This window comes from Oxyura jamaicensis, chromosome 3 (assembly GCF_011077185.1).
Source record: "Oxyura jamaicensis isolate SHBP4307 breed ruddy duck chromosome 3, BPBGC_Ojam_1.0, whole genome shotgun sequence".
Classification (NCBI taxonomy): Eukaryota; Metazoa; Chordata; class Aves; order Anseriformes; family Anatidae; genus Oxyura; species Oxyura jamaicensis.
This window is the reverse complement of record NC_048895.1, coordinates 48,971,921-48,994,698: the sequence shown is the minus strand read 5'-3', so window position 1 is coordinate 48,994,698 and position 22,778 is coordinate 48,971,921. Positions and strand designations below refer to the sequence as shown.

At 39.0% G+C, this 22,778-nt stretch overlaps 1 protein-coding gene across 7 annotated transcripts in view; it reads right to left on the bottom strand.

The window, feature by feature from the left end:
- The window catches only part of UTRN (utrophin), a 344,112-nt gene that overhangs the window by 52,361 nt on the left and 268,973 nt on the right, over positions 1-22,778 (bottom strand). For all 7 annotated transcript variants that reach the window (XR_004749455.1, XM_035321865.1, XM_035321866.1 and 4 more), the window contains 4 exons: positions 18,855-18,916; positions 17,801-17,875; positions 11,859-12,060; positions 4,476-4,561 (listed from right to left, as the gene is read on the bottom strand). Coding sequence is in view for 6 of the 7 variants with exons in the window: in XM_035321865.1 (XP_035177756.1) it covers positions 4,476-4,561; positions 11,859-12,060; positions 17,801-17,875; positions 18,855-18,916 (425 nt within the window). In the remaining variant the exon portion in view is untranslated. The remainder of the gene's footprint in view (positions 1-4,475; positions 4,562-11,858; positions 12,061-17,800; positions 17,876-18,854; positions 18,917-22,778) is intronic.

The window sequence follows — 22,778 nt, the reverse complement described above, 5'->3', positions numbered from 1 at the left end:
TTATACCAGTGAATTAAACAGTGCACCACAACCTAGGCTCAGGCACCAAAACCTTCTCACCTGCATCATTAAGCTCTTAAAAGTGTATCTGGCATGCTCTTGATCAAAGTCAACTCTCACCCTCAAAATCACCAGGAATGATGTGAAAGTAAGGTCAGTTCCCAGTAGTTAACTCCCACTTGTCCCCCCATTTTGAAGACTAAAGAGAATATAATATAGATACACTCATATCAGGTCACAAACGGAAGAGGCCCTAGACTATTTGGTCTACAACCAGAGATGTAACTGATCACTACTACTCAGTTATGTTCACAGGTCCATTTTTAGGAGCACCCAGGCATGTGCTTGAAGCTAAGCATGTTTCCCAGCCACTGCACCAGTGACAGGACAAGGGGGAATGGTTTTGAACTAAAAGAGGGAAGATTTAGATTAGAGGTTAGGAGGAAATTCTTCACTCAGAGGGTGGTGAGGCACTGGAACAGGTTGCCCAGAGAAGCTGTGGATGCCCCATCCCTGGAGGTGTTCACGGCCAGGCTGGACGAGGTCCTGGGCAACGTGATCTAATGGCTGGCATCCCTATCCATGGCAGGGGAATTGGAACTGGATGATCTTTAAGGTCTCTTCCAACCTAAGCCATTCTATGATTCTGTGATTCATGTCTTTAAACATTTTCTAGAATAGGCATTCTTTAATTGAGGCTTCAATGTTTCTCCTAAAGTAATTGTGCATTTATTTATTTATTTTTAAAGATTCATTCTCATGTCAATCCTGCAGTGCAGCATCTAAAAACAAGCTTAAGAGAAATTTCTCTGGCAATGGATTTAAAAATGTGTGAATGGGAAAGATCTACCCATATTGGAAATGAAGAGTTACTCAACAACATGTGACTAACACTGGCTGCTAAAAACACAAATAGGAAAATAAAAGTTTGATATTAGAAAAGGAAAAAAGAAAAAAAAAAGAAAAAAAGCTTGATAAAAAGCTTGATTTCCCCAGAAAAGTAAGACGGAAAGAAGGTCAATTTTAATAGATAAACTGAAATTATCACCCTGTTTACATATTATTTCAGAAACCTAGTATCTCAGCAGCCCAGAAATTATGTTTCTTCAAGTCGAACCTGAAAGTCTGATCTCTGAGAGAACACTCAAGCAGATGGCAGGTTAAGCAGTCTACTAATGTCTGAAGGGTCCATCCAAAAGTTTTTTGAACAAGAAGCTTGCCTATTTTACAACAAGCTATTCTGAGAAGAAATGCCTCTCTAGCACTACAACGTTTAACATGTGGTTGGCATGGTCTGAGCTCTACAAATGACTCCAACCACAATCTTACAGTGATTGCACAGAGACGCCTGGGACTGTCAAAGACTCCGGAGTACTTAGAAGAACTGTAGCCAAAAAGCAGAAGCAAATGTCAGGAACTGCTCTGAGAAAGGAAAAATCAGAAGGCAGAAAATTCACATTAAGCAGGCAAAGCAGGCATATTTCGGGTACTGCTCTTCCTTTCAAGTGACTTTTCCTTACTTTCTTGAAAACACTTAACATTTCCATTATATTTTTCACTAGAGGATCTGAAAGCACTCGACAGATATCATAATCTCTCAGCAGTAGATGATTAGTACAGGGCGATAAAAACTGAACAAATGAGAGAGCTAATACCAAAGGTCAGGCTGTGACACAGGTGATGCCAGAGGACCCAAAATGCTGACTGCATTCCCACCGCACGCTCACAATCCATACATAATACTGTCACTTTCTTCCTTCTCCCACAAACTTTCTTTCACACTGAGGCAGTATTTTGCTTTGTGGTAATTCCATGGCTCATCAGGAAAGAGACGATAAAGCTAACAATACATTAAAGGTATCAAAGTCTGGCACACTGATCAGAACAGGATTAACAGAAAACTGCATGCATAAATTGACTATTAATTCTCTGCCTTAGGAGACCAAGACGCTATTTCAGTTTCAGATGTATTTCAAGTTTAAGTTACGATCATTTGGCACAAAAGTCTCCTGAGACGACTTCTGCATTAATTTTCTAGGATTTTTCACAGCAACCTGCAAAAAGAGCCAACTCTGTTAACTTGGGCTATGCAAATCTGCTGCCACTTTTATTTTACTGCTAGACACAAAGCAAATACATTAAAGCTAATCCAACTCAGTCACTTCCTTCAGTGTCTGTGCTAGGTAACTATAAGTATACTAACTGATTAATGGCAGCTGTTTAAAGAGAGTTTATTCACAGCTGTTTTGTTTGGTTGTTTAATCATCTTTTGGTAGAGCTATCATTCTGTTATCCACAGCCTAAATCTTGTATCGTAGAAAACCTTTTTATTTTGCACTGAGTGACAAATTGCCTTTTGAATTATCATTACTGAACAAAGGTATGCCCCCAAGCCCTTTTAGTTATGGAGTAGTTAACAGATATGCCAAATGACAGAGAAATTAAAAAAGTTAACTCCTAGTAAGGACCCTAGTTCAAATGCTGAAATATGCCTCAATGAATAAGATACTTGTACTTTTGCTCAATGCTAGTTACCAGGATTACAAGATTACCTACAAACACTTCTAAGGAAGGCAGAAATTGCTGCAGAGCTCCCTAAGTACATGGCAAATACTGTCGCTATGCATTTTACATAATTTTTCCAAATGTGTAAAGCAACTACTGCAAAGAATAGCACTTTTAAGACTTTGTGCCTAATATATAACTGTCCATCACCTGTGATACTCTTATAAACTGTGTAATCTCTTCTGTATTTGTCATGAGGTTTTGCCACAAAGCTCCTAAATTCTCCTCTGCTCCTGCAATTACATTTGTCAAATATTTTCATACTACTCAGTATTTCTCCAGCTTGTGAGATTATTTAAATCAATCTATTTTAAACTTTCATTGTACAATTCTGGCAGTAAGCACAAGTACTCAAAAATTATCTTCAGAGTTCAAATCATCTTTTTCATAGACCAGAAAATACAACTGCTGGATTTAGGTTTATTTATTTGCTTATCAGACATATCAGACTGTTCCAAGCAACACTGACTTGCTTGATTTTTCCCAAAAAAGTACACACAAAAAGAGGTGTTATATGGTTTGTTTGTTTACTTTTTTGAATCAGAGTTGAACAGAATTAGTCAAATAGACCACTACTCTAGTTGTTCTACACAGTTACATTTTTCTTTGTTTTTGGAAGAAGTGTAATGCTGTGCAGTATGACAATACATAACTGACATTAATACTTTCCAGTCAGGATATCTATCTTACTAGGCCATCTGCATCCTAGGCTGCACTAAAAGAGGGGTGGCCAGCAGGTTGAGGGCGGGTATTGTCCCCTTCTACTCTGTCCTGGTGAGGCCCCACTTGGAGTGCTGCGTCCAGGTCTGGGGCCCCCAGCAAAGGAAGGACATGGATCTCTTAGAGTACATCCAGAGGAGGACCATGAAGTTGATCAGAGGGTTGGAACAGATGAAGACAGGCTGAGGGAGCCGGGGTTGTTCAGCCTGGAGAAGAGAAGGCTCTGGGGAGACCTCACTGCAGATTTTCAATACTTAATGGGTGCTTATAAAGAAGATGGGGCTTATAAAGAAGATATAAAGAAGAAACTTTTTGCTTGGACAGATAATGATAGGAAAGGGGGGGAATGGCTTTGAACTAAAAGAAGGGAGATTTAGATTTGAGGTTAGGAGGAAATTCTTCATTCAGAGGGTGGTGAGGCACTAGAAGAGGTTGCCCAGAGAGGTTGTGAGGAATATGGAGAACAAGTCTTATGAGGAGCGGCTGAGGGAGCTGGGATTGTTCATTCAGCGTGGAGAAGAGAAGGCTCAGGGGTGACCTTATCGCACTCTACAGGTACCTGAAAGGAGGCTGTAGCGAGGTGGGGGTTGGTCTATTCTCCCATGTGCCTGGTGACAGGACGAGGGGGAATGGGCTAAAGTTGTGCCAGGGGCGGTTTAGGCTGGATATTAGGAAAAACTTCTTTACTGAACGGGTTGTTAGTCACTGGAATAGGCTGCCCAGGGAAGTGGTGGAGTCACCATCCCTGGAGGTCTTTAAAAGACGTTTAGATGTAGAGCTTAGGGATATGGTTTAGTGGATGACTTGTTAGTGTTAGGTCAGAGGTTGGACTCGGTGATCTTGGAGGTTTCTTCCAACCTAGACTATTCTGTGATTCTGTTGTGGATGCCCCATGCCTGGAGGTGTTCAAGAACAGGTTGGATGAGGCCCTGGGCAACCTGATCTAATGGTTGACATCCCTGCTTATGGCAGGGGTGTTTGAACTGTATGATCTTTAATGTCCCTTCCAACCCAAGCCATTCAACTATTCTATGATTATGAAAACAACAACTGTTTTTGCTTACTCATAAGGAAACAGTCTTGCTACAGCCACAAGAAGCGTTATACACCAAAATTAGTGACAACATTCATAATCATTATACAAGACTTCTAATTATATACATCAAGCATTTTAAAAAATACATTCTTACATCTGTACTTCTCTTCCAGAAGCCCCTTAGAAAGAGACATCAAGCCAATTTTCAAGGACTGCACTCGAATTTTTCCAGTTCGGCCACTGAAATTATAAAGATAGGACATTGTAATACAGTGTTGTTTTTATTTTTTTTATTTAATTTCAACATAAGTCTATTCAAAATGCAAAGTTATTGGTGAATTGTACTTCAAACATACTTCATAAGTCAAAACAAATTAACATTACAAGTCACATTAAGAATGCTTCCCTTACAAAAAACTTAACTTGCCTACTAAATGGTTTACATGTCAAAACAGTTCATATTACTCTTAAAGGGCTGACATTTAGCTCTTGAAAAACACACAACATGATTTAAGAATGTGATATTCACAGAAATAATGCATATGAGCATGCACCAAAAAAAATAGTACAAAACAAGAACTGCAATATAAAACCAAGTTTTCATATCAAAGGACTTTATTTCACTTCCTCTTTTCCTTCTATGTTTAAAATGTTCTGATACACTTGTGCTCCAGCAAACAAACAGCCAACCACATCCAGCAATTAGGTGATGTGGAGTTGTTCTAAGGAACATGACATCAGGTTCATCTTGTCCAACATGAAAAAAAATCCGCCAACTTCCAAAAACATTAATCAAACCTTAAGCATACGTGAGAACAGGTAAATGGCTTTCAAAGCAAGTGATTTTAAACCTGCAAGAAACACTGTTCAAACAGATAAGAAAACAATAAAACTGGGGCATATGGAATGGGACAATTTTAAATTTCAAGTTCAGTGTAAGAAGCATACTTTAGATGTAATTACTTTTGTTTTTAAAGTCCAGAAAACACCACACAATTTATCTTCAGGTAAGACATAGCAAACAATTCGTGAGAACAGTAGTTAAATTGTATACATTTGTACACAACCCCCTGCATTTAAGGTTAGCTGTGTCTTTCTCCAGCAAGTAAGATAATACTAGAATTAATATAACCCCAAACATTAGTTTGGTCCTTTTTGTCACGCAACGTGATATACCCTTTAATTAATTCTGGAGTGGTTATTAGATATCTCTTTCTGTCCTCCCCATTCAACATATGTTCTGCTTTCTGATTTACTTCACAAATGCTACACTGAATACAAAATTGTTAATCTATTTCTGGGCTCTCCATAAATTACCTAACCTCCTTACAAATATTAATGCATTTGTCTTCACAACCATCACCTAGTCTTTTGAGACTAGATGGTATTATCTTCTCTATTCCATAAGTTGGAACAGAAGTACAGAGAAATTATTGCCAAATTAATCAAAAGTGCCCATTACTTTTATTGCTTAGCTTGAAAATTGGGACCCAATTTTCCAGAACGTTATAAAAGTGCCACCTATTTTATACATTCAAGCTTAGCTTCAAATTACCTCTTTCAATCACAGACAAGACATCATTCTGGCATACCCTAACTCGTTAATGGTTCATTTCGCAACCTTGATAATGTTCTTTCACTATTCTTTCCTGTGTATGGCTGTCTGTGCTTTAACTTTGTATTCAAAAGAAAAGCAAAGCAGAACATTTATTTGGGTTTGACTTAACTCAGGACTGACTAGAATATTTGTTTATCAAAGGTAGAAGCTCAGGAGAACTCTGCAGCTTAAAGGTCAAGGCATATATATGTGGAGGCTTCAAACTTCTCCAGATTTCAGTAGGTTGTTAAAGCGACTGAAAAAAATGCATAAAAAGCATTTCCTTGATAAACTATAAACAGAATTCAAAAGCCTGAAATATTACATTTTGTTGAAGAGCAGCATGTTTTCCAATAGCCTTTTCCTTAGAAACAACGAAATATTAGGACTGAAATCCTATATGCAGCAAAACAAAAACAAACACCCACAAAAATTACACACACACTCAAAAAATATATAAATATAGAAAAAAGTTCCCAACAAATCTACAGACTTTGTAGCACTGACATTTCCAATTCAGCGATTTAAGATTTTCCAGCTTACAGAGACACAAAATCACTGATGGACCTCTGGACATCATCTATTTCAATGACCTTGCTCAGAGCAGGCAAGGGTAGAGCAAGTTGCCCAGGACCATGTCCAGTTGGATTTTGAATATCTTCATAGATGTGGACCCTAACATCTGTCTGGGCAACCTGTGCCACTGTTTGATCACCCTCAAAATACAAAAATATTTTTCCTATATGCTTAAGCAGAGTCTGTGCCCATTGCCTCCTGTTCTGTCACTGGGCTCCACTGAGAAAATCCTGGCTTTACTTTCTCTACTATCCCTAGCAGGTATTTATGCACATAGACGAGATATGCACATTGGACTTTTCTCTAGGCCAGTCACAGCTCTCAGCCTCTCCACATACATCGGATATTCCTAGTCCTTAATCGTCCTCAAGGTTCTTTCAACAGACTCCTTCCAGTATGTCTAGGTCTCTTTTACTGGGGAGCCCAGAACTGGATCCAGCACTCCACACATGGCCTTACCAGCACTGCGAGGAAGAATCACCTCCTTCTACCTGCTGGCAACGCTCTTCCTAATGCAGTACAAGAGCCTGGTGGCCTTGGCCACAAGCACATGTTGCTGGCTCATGTTCAAGTTGGTGTCCACCAGGACCTCAAAGGACTTTTCTGCAAAGCTGCTTTCCAGAGAGATGTCCTCAAGCCTGTACTGGTGCATGGGGTTATTCCTCCCCAAGGGGAGAGCATGACATTTACCTTAGTTGAACTTGGCTCATTTCTTCAGCCTGTCAAGGTCTCTCTGAATCCCATAGCTGTCTAGTTGTGCTGTGTATACAAACATCTAAAATCAAGCCCTTAGGGCCAAATGGTTTAGGAAAGTTTAAAGCTTGAATTCATACAAAATTTACTGGTTGAGTTTTAAGTGCCAATACGCTATTCAGATACACTTCATAGCAATACAAGCAAGCTTGTCATTACAAAGTCAATTGATACAACCACTTTAGCAGCTCAGATATTTTTCACTTTGATCCTGGTGAAGGAACACCCAAACCATTTATTAACCGGTTTGAGCAAGCGGCCCATTCTTAGTCAATACAATGACAGGCAGTATAAAAATGGGACATTATTGACCTCTGACCTGTCTTCAGGTAAAAATGGCAAAAATATTATAGCTGTTTGTCACAAGCACTGTTTACTAAAGCCCCTTCATCCCTCTGGACATATCAGCTCTCCAGCCTCAGTCAATGGATTCATTGTCCTTATAGGGCAACACTGCCATTCCTTTTCCTCAAACTGGAATTTTATTTATTTATTTTTAGTGGGAAAAGGGAGTGTTAAGAGACAAGAAGAAAGAGGAAATAGTAATTAAAAAGTCCTCTTTTTCCAGGTGATTCTATTGAATGTACATGTGTACAAGGCAGGCTCTGGGCTATGTGTCAGGTATGATCCCCATTTTGCACCTTCATTTCATGTAAGGAGCTGGCAGAGAACCCAGAATTAACTCAACTTTTAAACTGCCAAAATTAGCATTAAAAAAAAAAAAAAAAAAAAAAAAAGTTATACATAATTTCTGTCCAGGTAGGAGGAAGAATGCCTTGAAGGCATATACCACAGAGAGGACTAGCTTAGTGGGGAATCAGATAACTGTATCCTTTGGCCAAGGAAAAGAGGTCATGGTCAGGAGCATGGGAGGGTGCCATGATAGCGAAGCACAATTAACAACCAACTTTGTTGCATGGTTTGGACTCTCCATCCAAGCCATGACCAACCATTCAGCTGTTTCAGAGATCCCACACAGCTGCACATAGTATTAAGGAACTGCTTTATACAACAGAAAGGCTCTTACTATCTGAAGTACCATAAGCAAATGAGTTTTAAAAAGGGTGAGCAAAAAATGGCTACAGCGTTAGAAGAGAAAGGGAGAATGCCTTTACCCTGTGTCTTAGTTCAGAAGATACTAAAGTTAGAGGATACAGAAGAGGAAATGGGGGAAGAATAGGTAACAAAAATAACAGAAGCAATAGTCCCATGAAAATCTGAGATATGAAGCATAGCTTGTCATTTCCTTTGATGAAACTATAAGCAATTGCACTTTACAAAGAACTGAACAACTTACTATACAAGGCATATAAACCCAGCCTCACTACATGGGGCACAAGCTGTGAATCACTTGGGAATCACACAATATGGCTCAGCTCTACTCAGCCAGAAGAACATCTCAGCTGCTAAACAGCATACTGCTAAAATCCTAAAAGTAGCTTCTTTTTTTTTTTTTTCCCTCAAAAACCTACAAAATTCAATAACTGACATTATGCGGGGTTAAAATGACCTGGAGGTATGCCTTTCCAGGAAAATGAGTTTTGCAAACTCTCCAAAAACTTTCCATAAATATTCCACTTAACTACAGAACTACGCAGACTTTCTTTCTTTCTCTAAACAACATCCTAACTCACTGTTTTATACTGCTTTTCAGCAGCACTGGAAAAAAACAACTGAAACTTCTCTGACAAGTAAATGCAGTCTACAGCATGGTAAAAACAAAGGTCTGTGAAATCCGTAATACATAAGCATATTACTCAGGATATAATTAATATTATCCTGTTGAATGTAAGAGGATCAGACCTTTGTTACCAATGATGATATGCAAGTATTCTGTAACATTGTGATGGTATAGCCAGACATTAAAATGTTAGCACTTTACATAAGTATGGAAACAATGTAAACAAAGGGGCAAACAGTGATAGGGATAATTGCACACAGGAGGCATCCAGATGACAGAAACATTGCCAGACAGAGAGTAAGATCAAGTATAAGGGACTACAAACAGGAAAACACAATAAGGATGGGTGGCATGTCAAGAGAAGACAAAATGAGCAGTATCCATAGGACACTCCCTGTCACCCCAATACTCCTCAGGGGCTACAGTACGAGAGCTTGAGAACATCAGGCATTAGCAAGGAAAACTGGAGAAGTAAGAAGATGAGCCCCCTTCAATTCTGACTTCTGTCAGAGAGCTCACAAGACTGGTCACGTTGACACTACAACTAAGGACCAACGGGACCACAGTTACCAGTATGACTTGAGCTCCATGGTGCTGTAAGCTTATATCTATTTAACTCAAAGCATCAAGTGTTAAAGACTAATAGTTTTTGTACATAGTGATGATGATTAATAAATGTAAGAGCTAACCACTACCAAGAATTCTTCCTTCTACCACAATACTGTTAGTTGCCATGACATGATGTCTATTGTACTCTGCTACGGAGCAAATCTACATAGACCTCTACAAGAGGAAGTCTCTAAGACCTTTGAGGGTCCTCACAGATGTCTCCCTTTGCTCAGCCACAGAGGTAGCAGACAGAGGAGCTCACTTTCCTACAGAGGGACATGTCCTTCCTAGAGCATTTCTTACTACTATCAGAGACTGCCCAGATGCTCCTACAGAGCCCTCTATGAATCAAGACAGATAACAACACAGCAAATGCAATTCAAGTGCACACAGAAAGCTTCTAACCATTACCACCAAAACCAGGGCACAAGGTTAAAGCTGGCCGAGCAGGTCTCTCATATGCATCCTCAGTTTTCAGAAGACTGGGTTTTGCTGAACTTAACATGCAGGTAAGGCCTGGGATATTAACTCACCACAGTGTTCGAATTTGTTACAATATACCTACATTAAGTTGGTACATTAGTGCAACAACAGATAATGGTTGTAATGCTTCAGGGCAAGACTGGACCATAGAGAATGAACATTGAAAACAGCCTTGATGACATGGAAAAAGTTAATATATGTGCTATACCACAGTTACCCTTCCTATCAGACGTATCCTAACATCATAAAAATCAAGCAAATTTAGAAGCTGAAATACAAGAACTCAGATCAGCATTGCAAGAGGCTAAAAGAACAATGCATATAGAAGTTTCTTTATGGACATTGGGTAATTCTCAGTGAAATGAGTCATCACCTGCAATTAGTACATGTACTATATCTTATATACGACAGACTTTAAAATAACTGAAACAACTAATTTCAAGGGGTGTTAAATTATCCCATTAGTACTGAAAGTTATCAGTCCATTTTTATTGGACATTTTAGAAAATTTGACAGCATATAGTCCAGAACAATAACCACCAGCTATAGCTTCTGGATAATTTAAACATAGGTCTGGAGAGATGATTTAATTGAACAAACCATTTTTTTTATGGCTCATGTTGGAAAAAGGCAAAGCATTTACCTTTATTAAATTTTTACCTTTATTAAATATATATATGTATCTGCACTAATCAGCCCAAGGAGCTTTAAGTACACAAAACATTTTATTGGGCAGATGTTGCTTTCTGGAACAACCTTTGAGTCCTTGAGGAAGTAAAAGTCACTGAGGAAATTTAATGTATGTATCTCCTCTACTGTGCTTGAAGAATGAATCATTCCTGATGTGTCAGAAAATACCAGAACGCAACAGGCTTGTCTACTATTTCTAAAAATAAATTGGTTCTTTATAAGGGACAAAGACATCTGTAGGTAAGTCTGAAGAATTTCCTACTTTGTCATTAATCTGTGAATTGGTAATTAAATCTCAGGTTAATAGCATGCAACTAACAGATGCTTTCTGTAGGCAGTTTAATGATTTGAGACATTGTATACATATAACACCAATGCAATAAACAACAGAAATGCCAAGAGACAAATTAGTTCCTTCCTAAAGGCCAATTAAAAAAAAAAAAAAAAAAAAAAAAGGGCATTTTAAATTTGTTGCCTGTTCTCTCAGCATTTTTTTTTTTTTTTTTCTCTTGAATGGATTTGATAGGGAAGCAAGGAAACATACTGTAAAAGGTGATTTTATCAGGGAAAACCTTAATTCTCCATTTTTCAAAGTTTGAATGAAGATTAAAGTCTTTCATCAGCTTGAAGAATTAACTACACTAATGCATTCAACTTAATCAAGGGGAAATGGGAGCAACAGGAACCATTATTGAAAGAAAAAGGTTTGTTGCTTACTATATGCATTTTAAAAATGAACTGATTAAGCAACTGATTTCTAACTGAAGTCAGGAAGCAAAGGTAAGCTGAAGAAAAAATAATGGATAAGTGATCAGTTTGAGAAAAAAAAAAATAGTAACTACTTACAAATAAAGCTTTGCTTTCAGGACAGTGTAAGAAACACCTAATTTCAAGCCAATGCACTTTACAGGGTTGAAGTTATCAAAAAGTATAACTTTTTAGAAAAGAACTCCTTAAGGTTGCATCATTATTTTTTTCGTCATGAACACTTCCTCCAGAGATCAACTCAGAAAAATATGTACAACAGTCCTATAAGGCTAGTATTTTGGGTACGTGACATGTACTAACTCTGTTTCCATGGTATATACTGCGTTAATACAACATTAAATTTCTGAGGTACACACCATGAATAGAAACTTGGTACTTACCTATCATACACATTGAGTAGCCAGTTAAGACACATGTCTACACAGAGAGGAACATTAACCATATCTTTGTGTTTCTCTTCAAGTCCACTGTAGATGGTAGTGAGACAGCTGATCACTTCTTGGACGCCAATGAGCTGGTCATTTTGACCCAATTTGTGCTGTTTGAAAACTTCACTTGTTGTATTCAGGTCCAAGAGGTCCACTAACAACAGAGAGGTAAAGAAAAAAGCATGAATACAGAAGCCTGAGTATAGCATTCACAATAACTGTTCACATGTACAGTGTAGTAAACACTACAGACATTTAGCCAAGTAGTAGCCTTCATTTAGTAAAATTATAGTGAAAGAACATTCTGTTAGAAGTCAACAGCATTTTGATACCTTGTATTTAAAAAATGAATCAACGAGAATACCACAATGACACTGCACAGCTCAGCAGAACATTAAAAAACTGATGTCATCTATGTAATTAGAGGATCCTAATTTCCGATGTGCACACATTGGGAGCCCACTAGACTCCACAAGACTTAGAGAATTCTCTGCATTTACCATAAAGCAGAATCACATTAAATTACTACCACTTTTGATTAAATGCAAAGCAAATCATTTTCTTAGGCAGAAATGTTCCCTAAAATGCAGTAGGAACGTGCTGAGGCCTGATCAAATGAACAGCAGTGGCTAAATGAAGGCTTGAGAGAAAGCACAGAGAAGGAACACAGTGAAATTTCTTGTCATTTTCCAGAAGACTAAGTGATATGCTTTCACAAAATATATTTCCATCTCCTTATTACAGCATACTTTCCATAGCAACTGCTAGGAACATTTTACAGGTGACGAGCTTTTTGCCCCCAAATCCACATGGAAATGTGAGATTGTGAAAATCTGGTTTTGGCATTGTGAAAATAAAAAGCTGTCAATGAGCAATTCTAATTCCTTCTGCAAAACAAAGTGGGGAAAAAAAAAAAAAAAAAAAAAAAAAAAAAAACTTATTTTGGTGTAAAAGATGAAAAAATAATGAAAGTTGAAGGGTAGTAAAATCTCAGTATTACTTTTTTTTTTTTTTGACATAAGTGAGGACTTTTGCAAAGAAACAAACAAACAATTATATATATATATATATCAGCATGCTTGCTGGAACATAGAATAAGAAGTATATTCTGAGTTCATAAGGAGCTGTTTCCAGGGAGCCAGGAATGCATTTACACTATAAATGTCATTTCTCAAATGAAATGAAACATGACAATCTCAGATGTGTTGTAAATTGCTCTGCACCAATAGCGTTTAATAATGACCCCAGAAGGGCAGTCTGTGCAAATCAGGTAAGTCAAGCTTGGCCCAAAAAATAAGTGCAAGCTGAAAAAAAAGCAGAAACAAGACAACACTAACTACCATGAGCAATTCTGCCTAGATTTCACTGAGCATCTACCAAAAAAAATAAGGTTATAGGCCAAAAGAAGGTTACACTCCCAGTCCTACTTCCTCTACCTACCTTTCCTAATGTCACTATAAAATGAGAGACAGTACCTCCTGTTCCCCTCATTGACAACTATAGGTTCTACTCTGACTTTACAGCATCAGACTTACAGGGAATGTACATCTGTTTGCTGTTTATATCATTCTTTTTTTAGCTCATCTCCTGGGTTTGATCTGCTGGGTTAAGATGTCATATTCACATTTCTGCCAAAGGAACTGGGAAAGGCACCTTCAGTATTTTCATACTAAGCGGAAACTCCGCTGGTGTACTAATGCAAATTTAGCAAAATATATGCTTTTGGATGACACCATTCATGGAGAACAACCAGAAGAAAATCCTACTATCCCTGCTTACTTCAGCACTCAGCTGGCTGAATGAACTTTGGGTACAGGCAGTTACCCTGCAGCGAGCGGTAAGGGCTGCACACTAGCAGAGCCTCTGGATTGGTCTGGTGTAAAGAAGGGTTACTTTCTCATTACATTTTCAATTTCTAAAAGTTTTAAAATAAACAGTGCTTATGCAGATGGCAAAAAGCTAACTTGAGACTTACATGCCATTGCTGGCACGAAGCCAACTGTACACACAGCTTTAGCACCTTTTTGTACTGTTGTACCTGCTCACACGTGCGGAATGACCAATAATCCTGTTAAGCAACAAACAGCCATAAAGGTTAAGTCTTCTCTTTCTGCAATGTGGAGACTTTCCCAAAGGAAAATGGTAAACAGAAACCCCATCATTCAGCATGGTTTGAGCACAAGTGCGTGACAAACTCAGAAGCAACTAATGACATGCAGCTGCCAGCGGCAAATTTGAAGCTGCTGTAACCCCACAGAAAACAGAGAGGCATTGCTGAGAAACTTTTGTATTGAAAAACCCTGTTAATGAGAGTTCCTGAAAAAGACTGGCTGGCTGAGGGAAGTCTGCACAGCTCTCTTCTTCAGTCCAGTGTGCCTCACTGTTCGTTCCTTAGCGCTGTGTGGCTGATGTTCCTACTGGCATTGTTAAGCTTTAAATCACCTAGAGGAGCTCAGTGACAGCATTCTGAATACACATGGTGGTTTTGTATCCTCTCCCTTCCAATACTACACTTCAGTATCTGGTGAAAAATCATTTTTTGAAAATGAGCTGAAGCCTGATGCACAAAAATACTGTCAGGGCCTGCTGCTTCATAGCTGTTCTGTACAACTGCAGCACAGATTATTCTCTCAGGCCCCATCCTTACTGTGTCACAGAGGGTAAGTGCTGTCAGTATGTCTGCCCCCACATAACGTGAGACAGAGACTGAGAATTTGTTCTTTCCAACCTGCAACCTTTCTCAGCTTCCTACAAACTAAACGCATGTAGGTATGTATACACATACACTAGTCTCTGCAAGAATCTATGTTCCAAAACCAGAGTAAGATGAAATATGACTCTATTTGTGTACTTCTAAAGGGACAGAGGGGAAGAAGAGCATCCCCAAAACCCTTAGTTAAGAGCAAAAAAATAAAAGAGAGACATTGCATCAATTAAGTTTTCCAAAGCACAGTTCTCAAATTACTTACTTCTGAATCTGCTTGTATACTACTAACACTGTCTTGCAAGTCCTCACTACAAAGTCAAAATCCATCACGTGCAAGTGGTACTGTGTATGCCTCTTCAGCTGTGCCCTTGGAGCTCTCACCTAAAGACCTTTTCAGCTACACACACTGCGGCTGTGACAGCAATTTGTCATGTTCTACATTTTACAATGACCTCATTTTCTAGTGATTTGTTTTGACATTTTCACTGCCTTAGCTCATAAGCCTTTCTGAGGCATTATGCATCCAAACACCTATAAAAATCAACAGTTAAAATTATGGGAAATACAATGGAAGACTAAAGTAACTCAGAAGAGAATGAATGGCAGGGGGCACAGAGGATGACTCTGTCCCTACTTTATAAGATGGCCACCAACAAAAAAAAAGGTAAGAAAAGAATTCCAGATGGTGCTTAGTCACTCTTCCCTTCCTCAGAGAGGAGGTGTTAGCACAGGCCATGTTTTGGTCATCCCAGCAGCCATACCTGGACCAGAAACAGGTTGAGATTCATCACAGTTAAAGGGATTTTTTACCTGTTCCTGGACAAGACATTATCTGCTAAGCAAACAATGACAAAGTAGTATTTATTATACTTTTCAAGGTGGTCTTAAAATCGTGCCAGATCTTAGAGAGTTCCTGCTCAGAGACAAAAATCTTGTAGAATTTAGCTTTGTGGATAATCTATATTGTCCTTCTTAAAAGCCCACATTGTTGTGCTCTCACAAATTACACTAATGCTTTGTCGAATAGGCACACATAATAAAGATTTTTTTGGCTGTTGTGATGAGAGAAAGCAGTTTCTCAGTCTCCCTCACATGAGACAGAGATGGAGCAAGCAAGTAGCTTCATAAATAACAAGGCAGACTGGATCTGTAGAGGTGACAGTTGGACTCCCGGCACTTTTAAACCAGAATATTCTCTTTACTTTTTGCTGCTTCTCTCTTTCCACCTCCCTCTGAAGCTGGAGACAATATTCACTCTGACACTAGGGCACTTTTGAAATCTGTGAATGAGGAGAACTAACCATTGGAGTTATTACAGAAATTGAAATAATTTGCTGTCTAAGTAAGGGCAGGAAGTATGTTCCTTCTCAAAACATATTAAATGTTAGGAAAGTGAAGTTTGTTCTATACAGGTGGCTAGAGCATCCATACGCCTGTTAGGCATAGGCAGCATGATTAACATCCATCATGTGCAGTCTGTTTTTTCACTCTTCCTTCTTGAGAGGAGCATGCCTAAGGAGATTTTTACTTTGCTTTCTTACTCTGTTTTTCTTTTTTAGGTATATGTTGATACATACTTCACAGTGAAATTGAGTGCACCTTCAGCAAGTTCACCAACGACACCAACCTGTGCAGTGCGGTCGACAAGCTGGAGGGAGGAGATGCCATCCAGAGGGACCTGGATAGGCTTGAGAGGTGGGCGAGTGTGAACCTTGTGAATTTCAACAAGTGCAAAGTCTTGCATCTGCGCTGGGGCAATCCTGAACACAAATACAGGCTGGGTGGAGAGTAGATTGAGACCAGCCCTGATGAGAAGGACCGTAGGGTGTTTCTTGATGAGAAGCTTGATATGAACCACCAGTGTGCGCTTGCAGCCCAGAAGGCCAACCATATCCTGGGCTGCATCAAAAGAAGTGTGGCCAGCAGAGCAAAGGAGGTGATTATGCCCCTCTGCTCTGCTCTTGTGAGACCCCATCTGGAGTGTTGTGTTCAGCTCTGGGGCCCCCAGAACAAGAAGGACATGGAAGTATTAGAATGAGTCCACAAGGATAAGCAGAGGGCTGGAGCACCTCTTCTGTGAAGGTAGGTTAGGACAGTTGGGGTTGTTCACCCTGGAGAAGTGAACGCTCCAGGGACACCTCATAACAGCCTTCCAGTACCTAAAGGGAGCCTACTGGAAAGTTGGAAGGGGACTTTTTACAATTGCATGTGTTTACAGGACAAGGGGCAATGGCTTTAAATTTAAAGATGGTCTAGTGGGAAGTGTCCCTGCCCACAGCAAGAGGGGTTGAACTTTAAGGTCCCTTCCAACCCAACGCATTCTGTGATTCAATGAAAAATAGTTTAGAAAGCTGCACCTATTTAATGGACATCTATCTAATGGACACAATCTATCTACTCTTCAGAGTAAACTGTGGCTGAATTACTAGATTATTTAAAAACAGGGAAAAATGCCAACACAGGTCTGGGCAGAAGCATACGAACACTGATCCATATGAAATACATGCTTATTGCCTGTCTGAGACCCTTCCCCACACCCCCAATGTACACATGCATGTTATCATTGTTAATAAAAGCAGCTTGTTTTGTTGTAGTACCTTTGTATGATTAAAATGTAGAGCAATACCAACTACCCATAGCCAACTATACAGATCTGTACCCTATAACTTTGCACTTCAAGCGGCCTAAATTCTTCTTTAACTGGAGTTAACATACCAAGATATGGTTAGAGAGAGAGGATTATTTTCAAAATTATATCAAGCAGGAGTAAACACTCCAAAAAAATGGAATTTAACTCTCTAAAATATAAAATATCTGATTTCATGTCAAAGATCAGGATTTTAGCTCAAATCATTTCAGACTAGATTGCATCACCTTGTATGAGGAACAGAATGCAATAGGCAGAGGTTCAATATTGATCTGCCTATCACTTCTCAAAATATTATCAATGGGAATTCCATTTTACCCCATAGCATTTACCTTCTGCAGCCCTTCTTTTCAGTCAATGCTTTTATTTATTTGTGACAACAATACCTATTATTGGGAATTCTTCCTGCCATTTTGTTGGCTGACTATCTGTCAAGGATGTATCTGGCCCCTTGTTAAATGTGAATGTCACAAAGTTTAAGCTGACCCTCCCTTCCCCAAGTACTGTAGAGAAACGATTTGTCTCAAAGGCAAAACTCACAGCATAGTGCTTTCTGCAGTCGCCGGATTTTGATGGCTGTACGGTAGGCAGAGAAGCGTACGTTGTTCAAGTCAGCTGAAAGAGCAGAAGAGAAACATGAGCAGCCCTAAAAACAGAGTCTAAGTTTCCATCACATATATTTTTTCACAGTGTTACATACTGAAAAAAAAAAACATGATATCCCTTATTTTTCTCTGCAATGAATTAATACCATATATCAGAACAAACAAAAACAACTGACAAGTTATTGTTAAAAAAAAAAATCCACCTGCAGAGAAGGCCTCATGATTCTGACAGTGCAGGGCCTTCAGAGATTGGCACATCAGAAATCCTGACACTATCTTGGCACACACAGCATATATCCATATGATAGAGCTTTACACGTGTATTATGTAGTGTTGAATAGATTTCAGAGAAGTGTTCAAATACAGTACATTTCTCAAATATTTTACATCTCAGAGGGCAGCAAAGGTCACAGTAAAGGAGAAAAAATGGCTCTTTAACCCATTATTTCTATGACATGACTTTGTCAACACTGCTTTGAAAGGAGCTGTCAGACAACCATAAACTCTATTTTAGAAACTGATAGGTACAGTAATTTATTTTCCCTCACTTAACAGTATTTTATCCTTCCATGCTTCAGAAAGGGAGATTTCCCAGTAAATGCAGATGTTAGCAGGGCATGTTGAACTAGTTGTATCATAATATGGCCTAGCCTTCACTGATAGCATAGCTGGCTCTGATATATTACAAAAATCAGTTCACTCCAGACTGGTATCCCACATCATTGGACAACTCCATGTGGACTTTGCAGAAATAAATAGGATGGATGCTACATTAAAGCATAGCGTCAGAAAATATTTTTCAGAATTAAAATTACCAATGGATGTGACATGATCAAGGCAGTAGGTTTTGTGCAAAGTGTGTCTGATCACAGCAGATTGGGAAATACCGTTACATACAGGTCGTAACATCTCAGAGGTGGGTCAACAATCCAAGCTTTCATTCAGGGTATGAATATCATATAGTGCTTTGTTTTAAGAAATGTACTCACCTAAGGAGTGGAAAAGGTCAGTCATTTTAGGATGATCCCAACAGGTTGTCTGGGTCTCATGACTACAAAGGAATGAGGTAATCAAAATTTCAGGTAACATATATACACACATGAAAAGGGAAAAAAAGAAAAAAAAAGAAAGATACTCTGACTTTGCTTTCAAAAGGAAAGAAATCCATTGGCTCTATCACCGGAAGACCTGATTTGTGCCACTCTTCTCCTTGATATTTTTAGTCACAAACTTAGACAATAGCCCATCCATATTTAATAACATTATATTTTTATTCTAAGTGTGATACTATCAGTTGAACTCCGAAGCTTTTACACTGAGAAGGTAAAAATGCAAAACTTCCTGTCACTGTAGCACAATAAAAACATTCGTAAAACACACTTTAAAAATAAAAAACTTTGAGATGTTACTTCAGACTCCACTGCATACCTGAACATATCAGAATACATCCAACAATGTTAAGTTCTACCTGCACCACATCTAATGGAAAGCTGACCACTTGCCTCACACTTTACCAGAGTATCATAATTCAGGGGTGTGTTCTATGCTAGCACTCACAGAACAGAGATCGAATAGGCAGCATCAATTAACCCACCATTTAGTACTGCTGCTTTCATTCACCAAGGTTTCACGTATGCAGCCAGAGGGGTCATAATGCATACTATCTCAGGCCTAATGAAATCTTGAATTTCGTTCCACGTGCCACATCTTGCGTGTTTCTGAATATCAATTGTTGGAATGACTGCACAGTCTTGGCTCGAAATATTTACACTTGAATTAGATTTCCGAGAAAATTAATTAGAGAAGTTGAGCGAAAAAGATCATAGCACTCACTTTAAAAGTTAATAACGAAATCATGCCAGGTTAGCAGACTTAATAATAATGAACACAGAATACAGCTATTTCACCTTTGTTTCTACTTAAAAATGGTTAGTGCAAACATTTTTCACATACAGATGTAGTTGGTTGCACATAATGACACTAAATGACACCTTTTCATTATAGTGGTCTCTCATCTTCAGTTGGTACAAATGCCTGTGCCTCTGTGGGTGCACAGTAACTTCTCACCAATGGTTTTGTTGTTGTTGCTGTTTTTCCTATTGAGGAACCAACCAAGAATGCACTATTTCATGTTAAGTGGTACAAAAACAAGGGTTAGAAGGCTCCTGATGCAAAGAGCTATAGAGACGGGACAAATACCACAAAGCAGAGGCAGGCTGCAAACCAAGTAAGAGGTGAAAGGACTTCTTTACATTACCCTTTTGAGAAACACTACTGGAAAGTGCATGCACTGTGCCTCTGCACAGCGCATATGAGTCCCAGTTTACATTCAGCACACCAGTGTGACCCTTCCAGGTTTGGGTCTGGTCTAGGTCTCTGCAGTCAGTTTCTCTCTGTCACTAGGCTGAACTCTCTCTGCCATGAATCTGACTTGTATACTGGCACCATCACAACTTTGTGAGGTGGTTTTCATGGAAGTTCACAGACAAATACGTATTGCCAATTAATTCAGTAGGCATAAATTCTCTTCTCCCTCTTTGTGATTATTCCCTAGTAAATGATACAAAGGAAGGAAAAGCCCTGCACATGACAACATTTAAACATGAGAGATTTAGGCAACATGCAAAACTACATCTTCTGTTAGACCTTGAGACTTCAAAATATTATAGTAAACCCTTTCCAAAGCCCCGTATGAGAGAGGAAGTACATCCTTACATTTGAACACATTCCTGATTTTAATTATGTGTTTAAACCCTGCCTAAGCAGAATTTCTTTCCTGAGCAGAAACTCCTCTGATGAAAAGGGGAAAAAACGGGGGGGGGGGGGGGGCGCGGGAGTCCAAGATTGTAGAAAAAAAGTCTTGTAGTTCCTTAGGAAAGGCTTTTACCTAAAAGACCTTCCAACTTTGTTGTTGAGAGTGAAGGTAAACAGCAGTACTGCAATTGGTGTTTTATATACGTATACATAAAAATATATTTCACTTTTTAAAATGTTAAAATATCACTGTAAGCAATGTACATGAAGAACGTGCAAAATCAAATCCTCTTAATTTTTTTCGTTTAGTTCTTTCACATGCCACCTATGGTAGCTACCTGCCACTGGGATTCTATGAGATAAGACAGGAGACCCCAGTGTGCATCATCTGATGGAAGTGAAAAAAAAGGGGAGAGAGTCCAGGCTCGCTCACAATTCCCCATGAATCAGTTACTACCTGATAGCTGCTAAATGACTACACGAGGGGAAGGTGATTGTGCCAGACTCATCCCAAAGCAGAGAGAAAACATCCATGACAGCTGAGCAATCTCATACATGAATCCAGCAGAGAAGAGGCATGGGCTTACAGGGAATGAATCAGCAACTGAACAGCCTGTTCAGGTCAAAGGAGGCAGCAACACCACTGCTGCGGGCAGGGTCAGTACATCCATTGAATCTATTCCATGGATTAGGCTTCATTTTTGAGGCACTAAAGCAAGACTACACAGGACAGGGCTGAGGGAAGAAATGTGACTGTAAATCTCAAAACCCATCCCCCCCACCCCCGGGGGGGGGGGAGAAGAGGGTTGGAATCAGTCTCTACAGAGACATTTCTTAATGCAAAGTTTTGTTTGATAACAGTTCCATAATATGCAGGGACTTCTATGTGCAGACAAATTGATTTTCAGAGGAAGAAAAAAATGGGTGTGCATCTAACCTTTCTATGCTACAAATAAAATTGTTAGACAAAGGACTCATTTTATTAGGCGCTCCAAACTGGAGGCATGCAAGACAAAGTGCTTTCTCGTGATTAGGTTTGTAAAGCAGTTCTTTGAAAAAAGATCCATATTTCTCTGCTGTAGATACAGCAGCTTTTGTGTTCCTAACGCAAGCAGATGAAGCCCTAAAAAGCTTGTTTAGAAACTTTACAATACTGTATGATCTGTAACTTGACTAGGGGAGCCTAGTCAATTTCCAGTAGCTTCCTAGTAATTTCTGATCAGGAGCTCCTTTTTATGCAAATGCATGACATATCAATCTATTTAACCAAGTAACTAAGTACCTGCCTATCAGCTACTGACCAGAGAGTAAAAGCTGTGTTCCCTTGCTTCTCTGATACCTTGCTCAGTAAACGCAAACAACATACACGAGACCTACAAGAACAAGAAAGTTCATAATAAGCAAGATCACACATTTTTTATAGCTCTTTTACATGGATGCATGAAAAGCGTCATCCCTACAAGAAAGGACCAGAAACAGCTAAAACTAGGTAAGCAACTAGATCAGTACTCACTTTTTTCAAAAAAAAAGTGCTCTAATCATTTTCTGAAGACTTCCAAGCAAAATGGTTTTACTCCGTCACACTGAGAGCTCCAAGTGAATTCCTCTGGTGTCTATATAACTTCTGATATGTCCAGAAGGCAATTAGTGAGAATTGGATGGATTGATTTCGCCACACAGAGAGTACAGGAAGTCTTCAGAAAATTCAGCCCTGTTAGCCTCTACGAAGACTGTGAAAAAATGTTATTTTCTGTATTTTTCTATTAAAAATACAATCTGTAACCCTCAATGATAGAAAACTTAGCCTACGGAGAAAGCTAATCAAAACCTAAATTTGGAATGACGCTGGGGGGAAAAAGACAGAATTTTACATGGTACTTGTCAAAATTCCTGAGAAGGTTCATCATTTTTAGTCATCTCACTGAACTGAAAAAACTCAAAAGAGGCATTTAATCAAGAGCAGACCAACCTACACACATGTTCTCTTTCTTTGCAAGTAATGTGGCAGTTCTGTCCCAGGTTTCACCAACCAGCATTAAAAGACCAACCACGTTTACTCCAGTCCTCATGGTTTAAAATCCGATACTCCTCAACTTGCAGAATTAGAAACAGAATCTTCATATAATTGGAAGATCTGTTGTTGCCCACTAGAAGTTGAT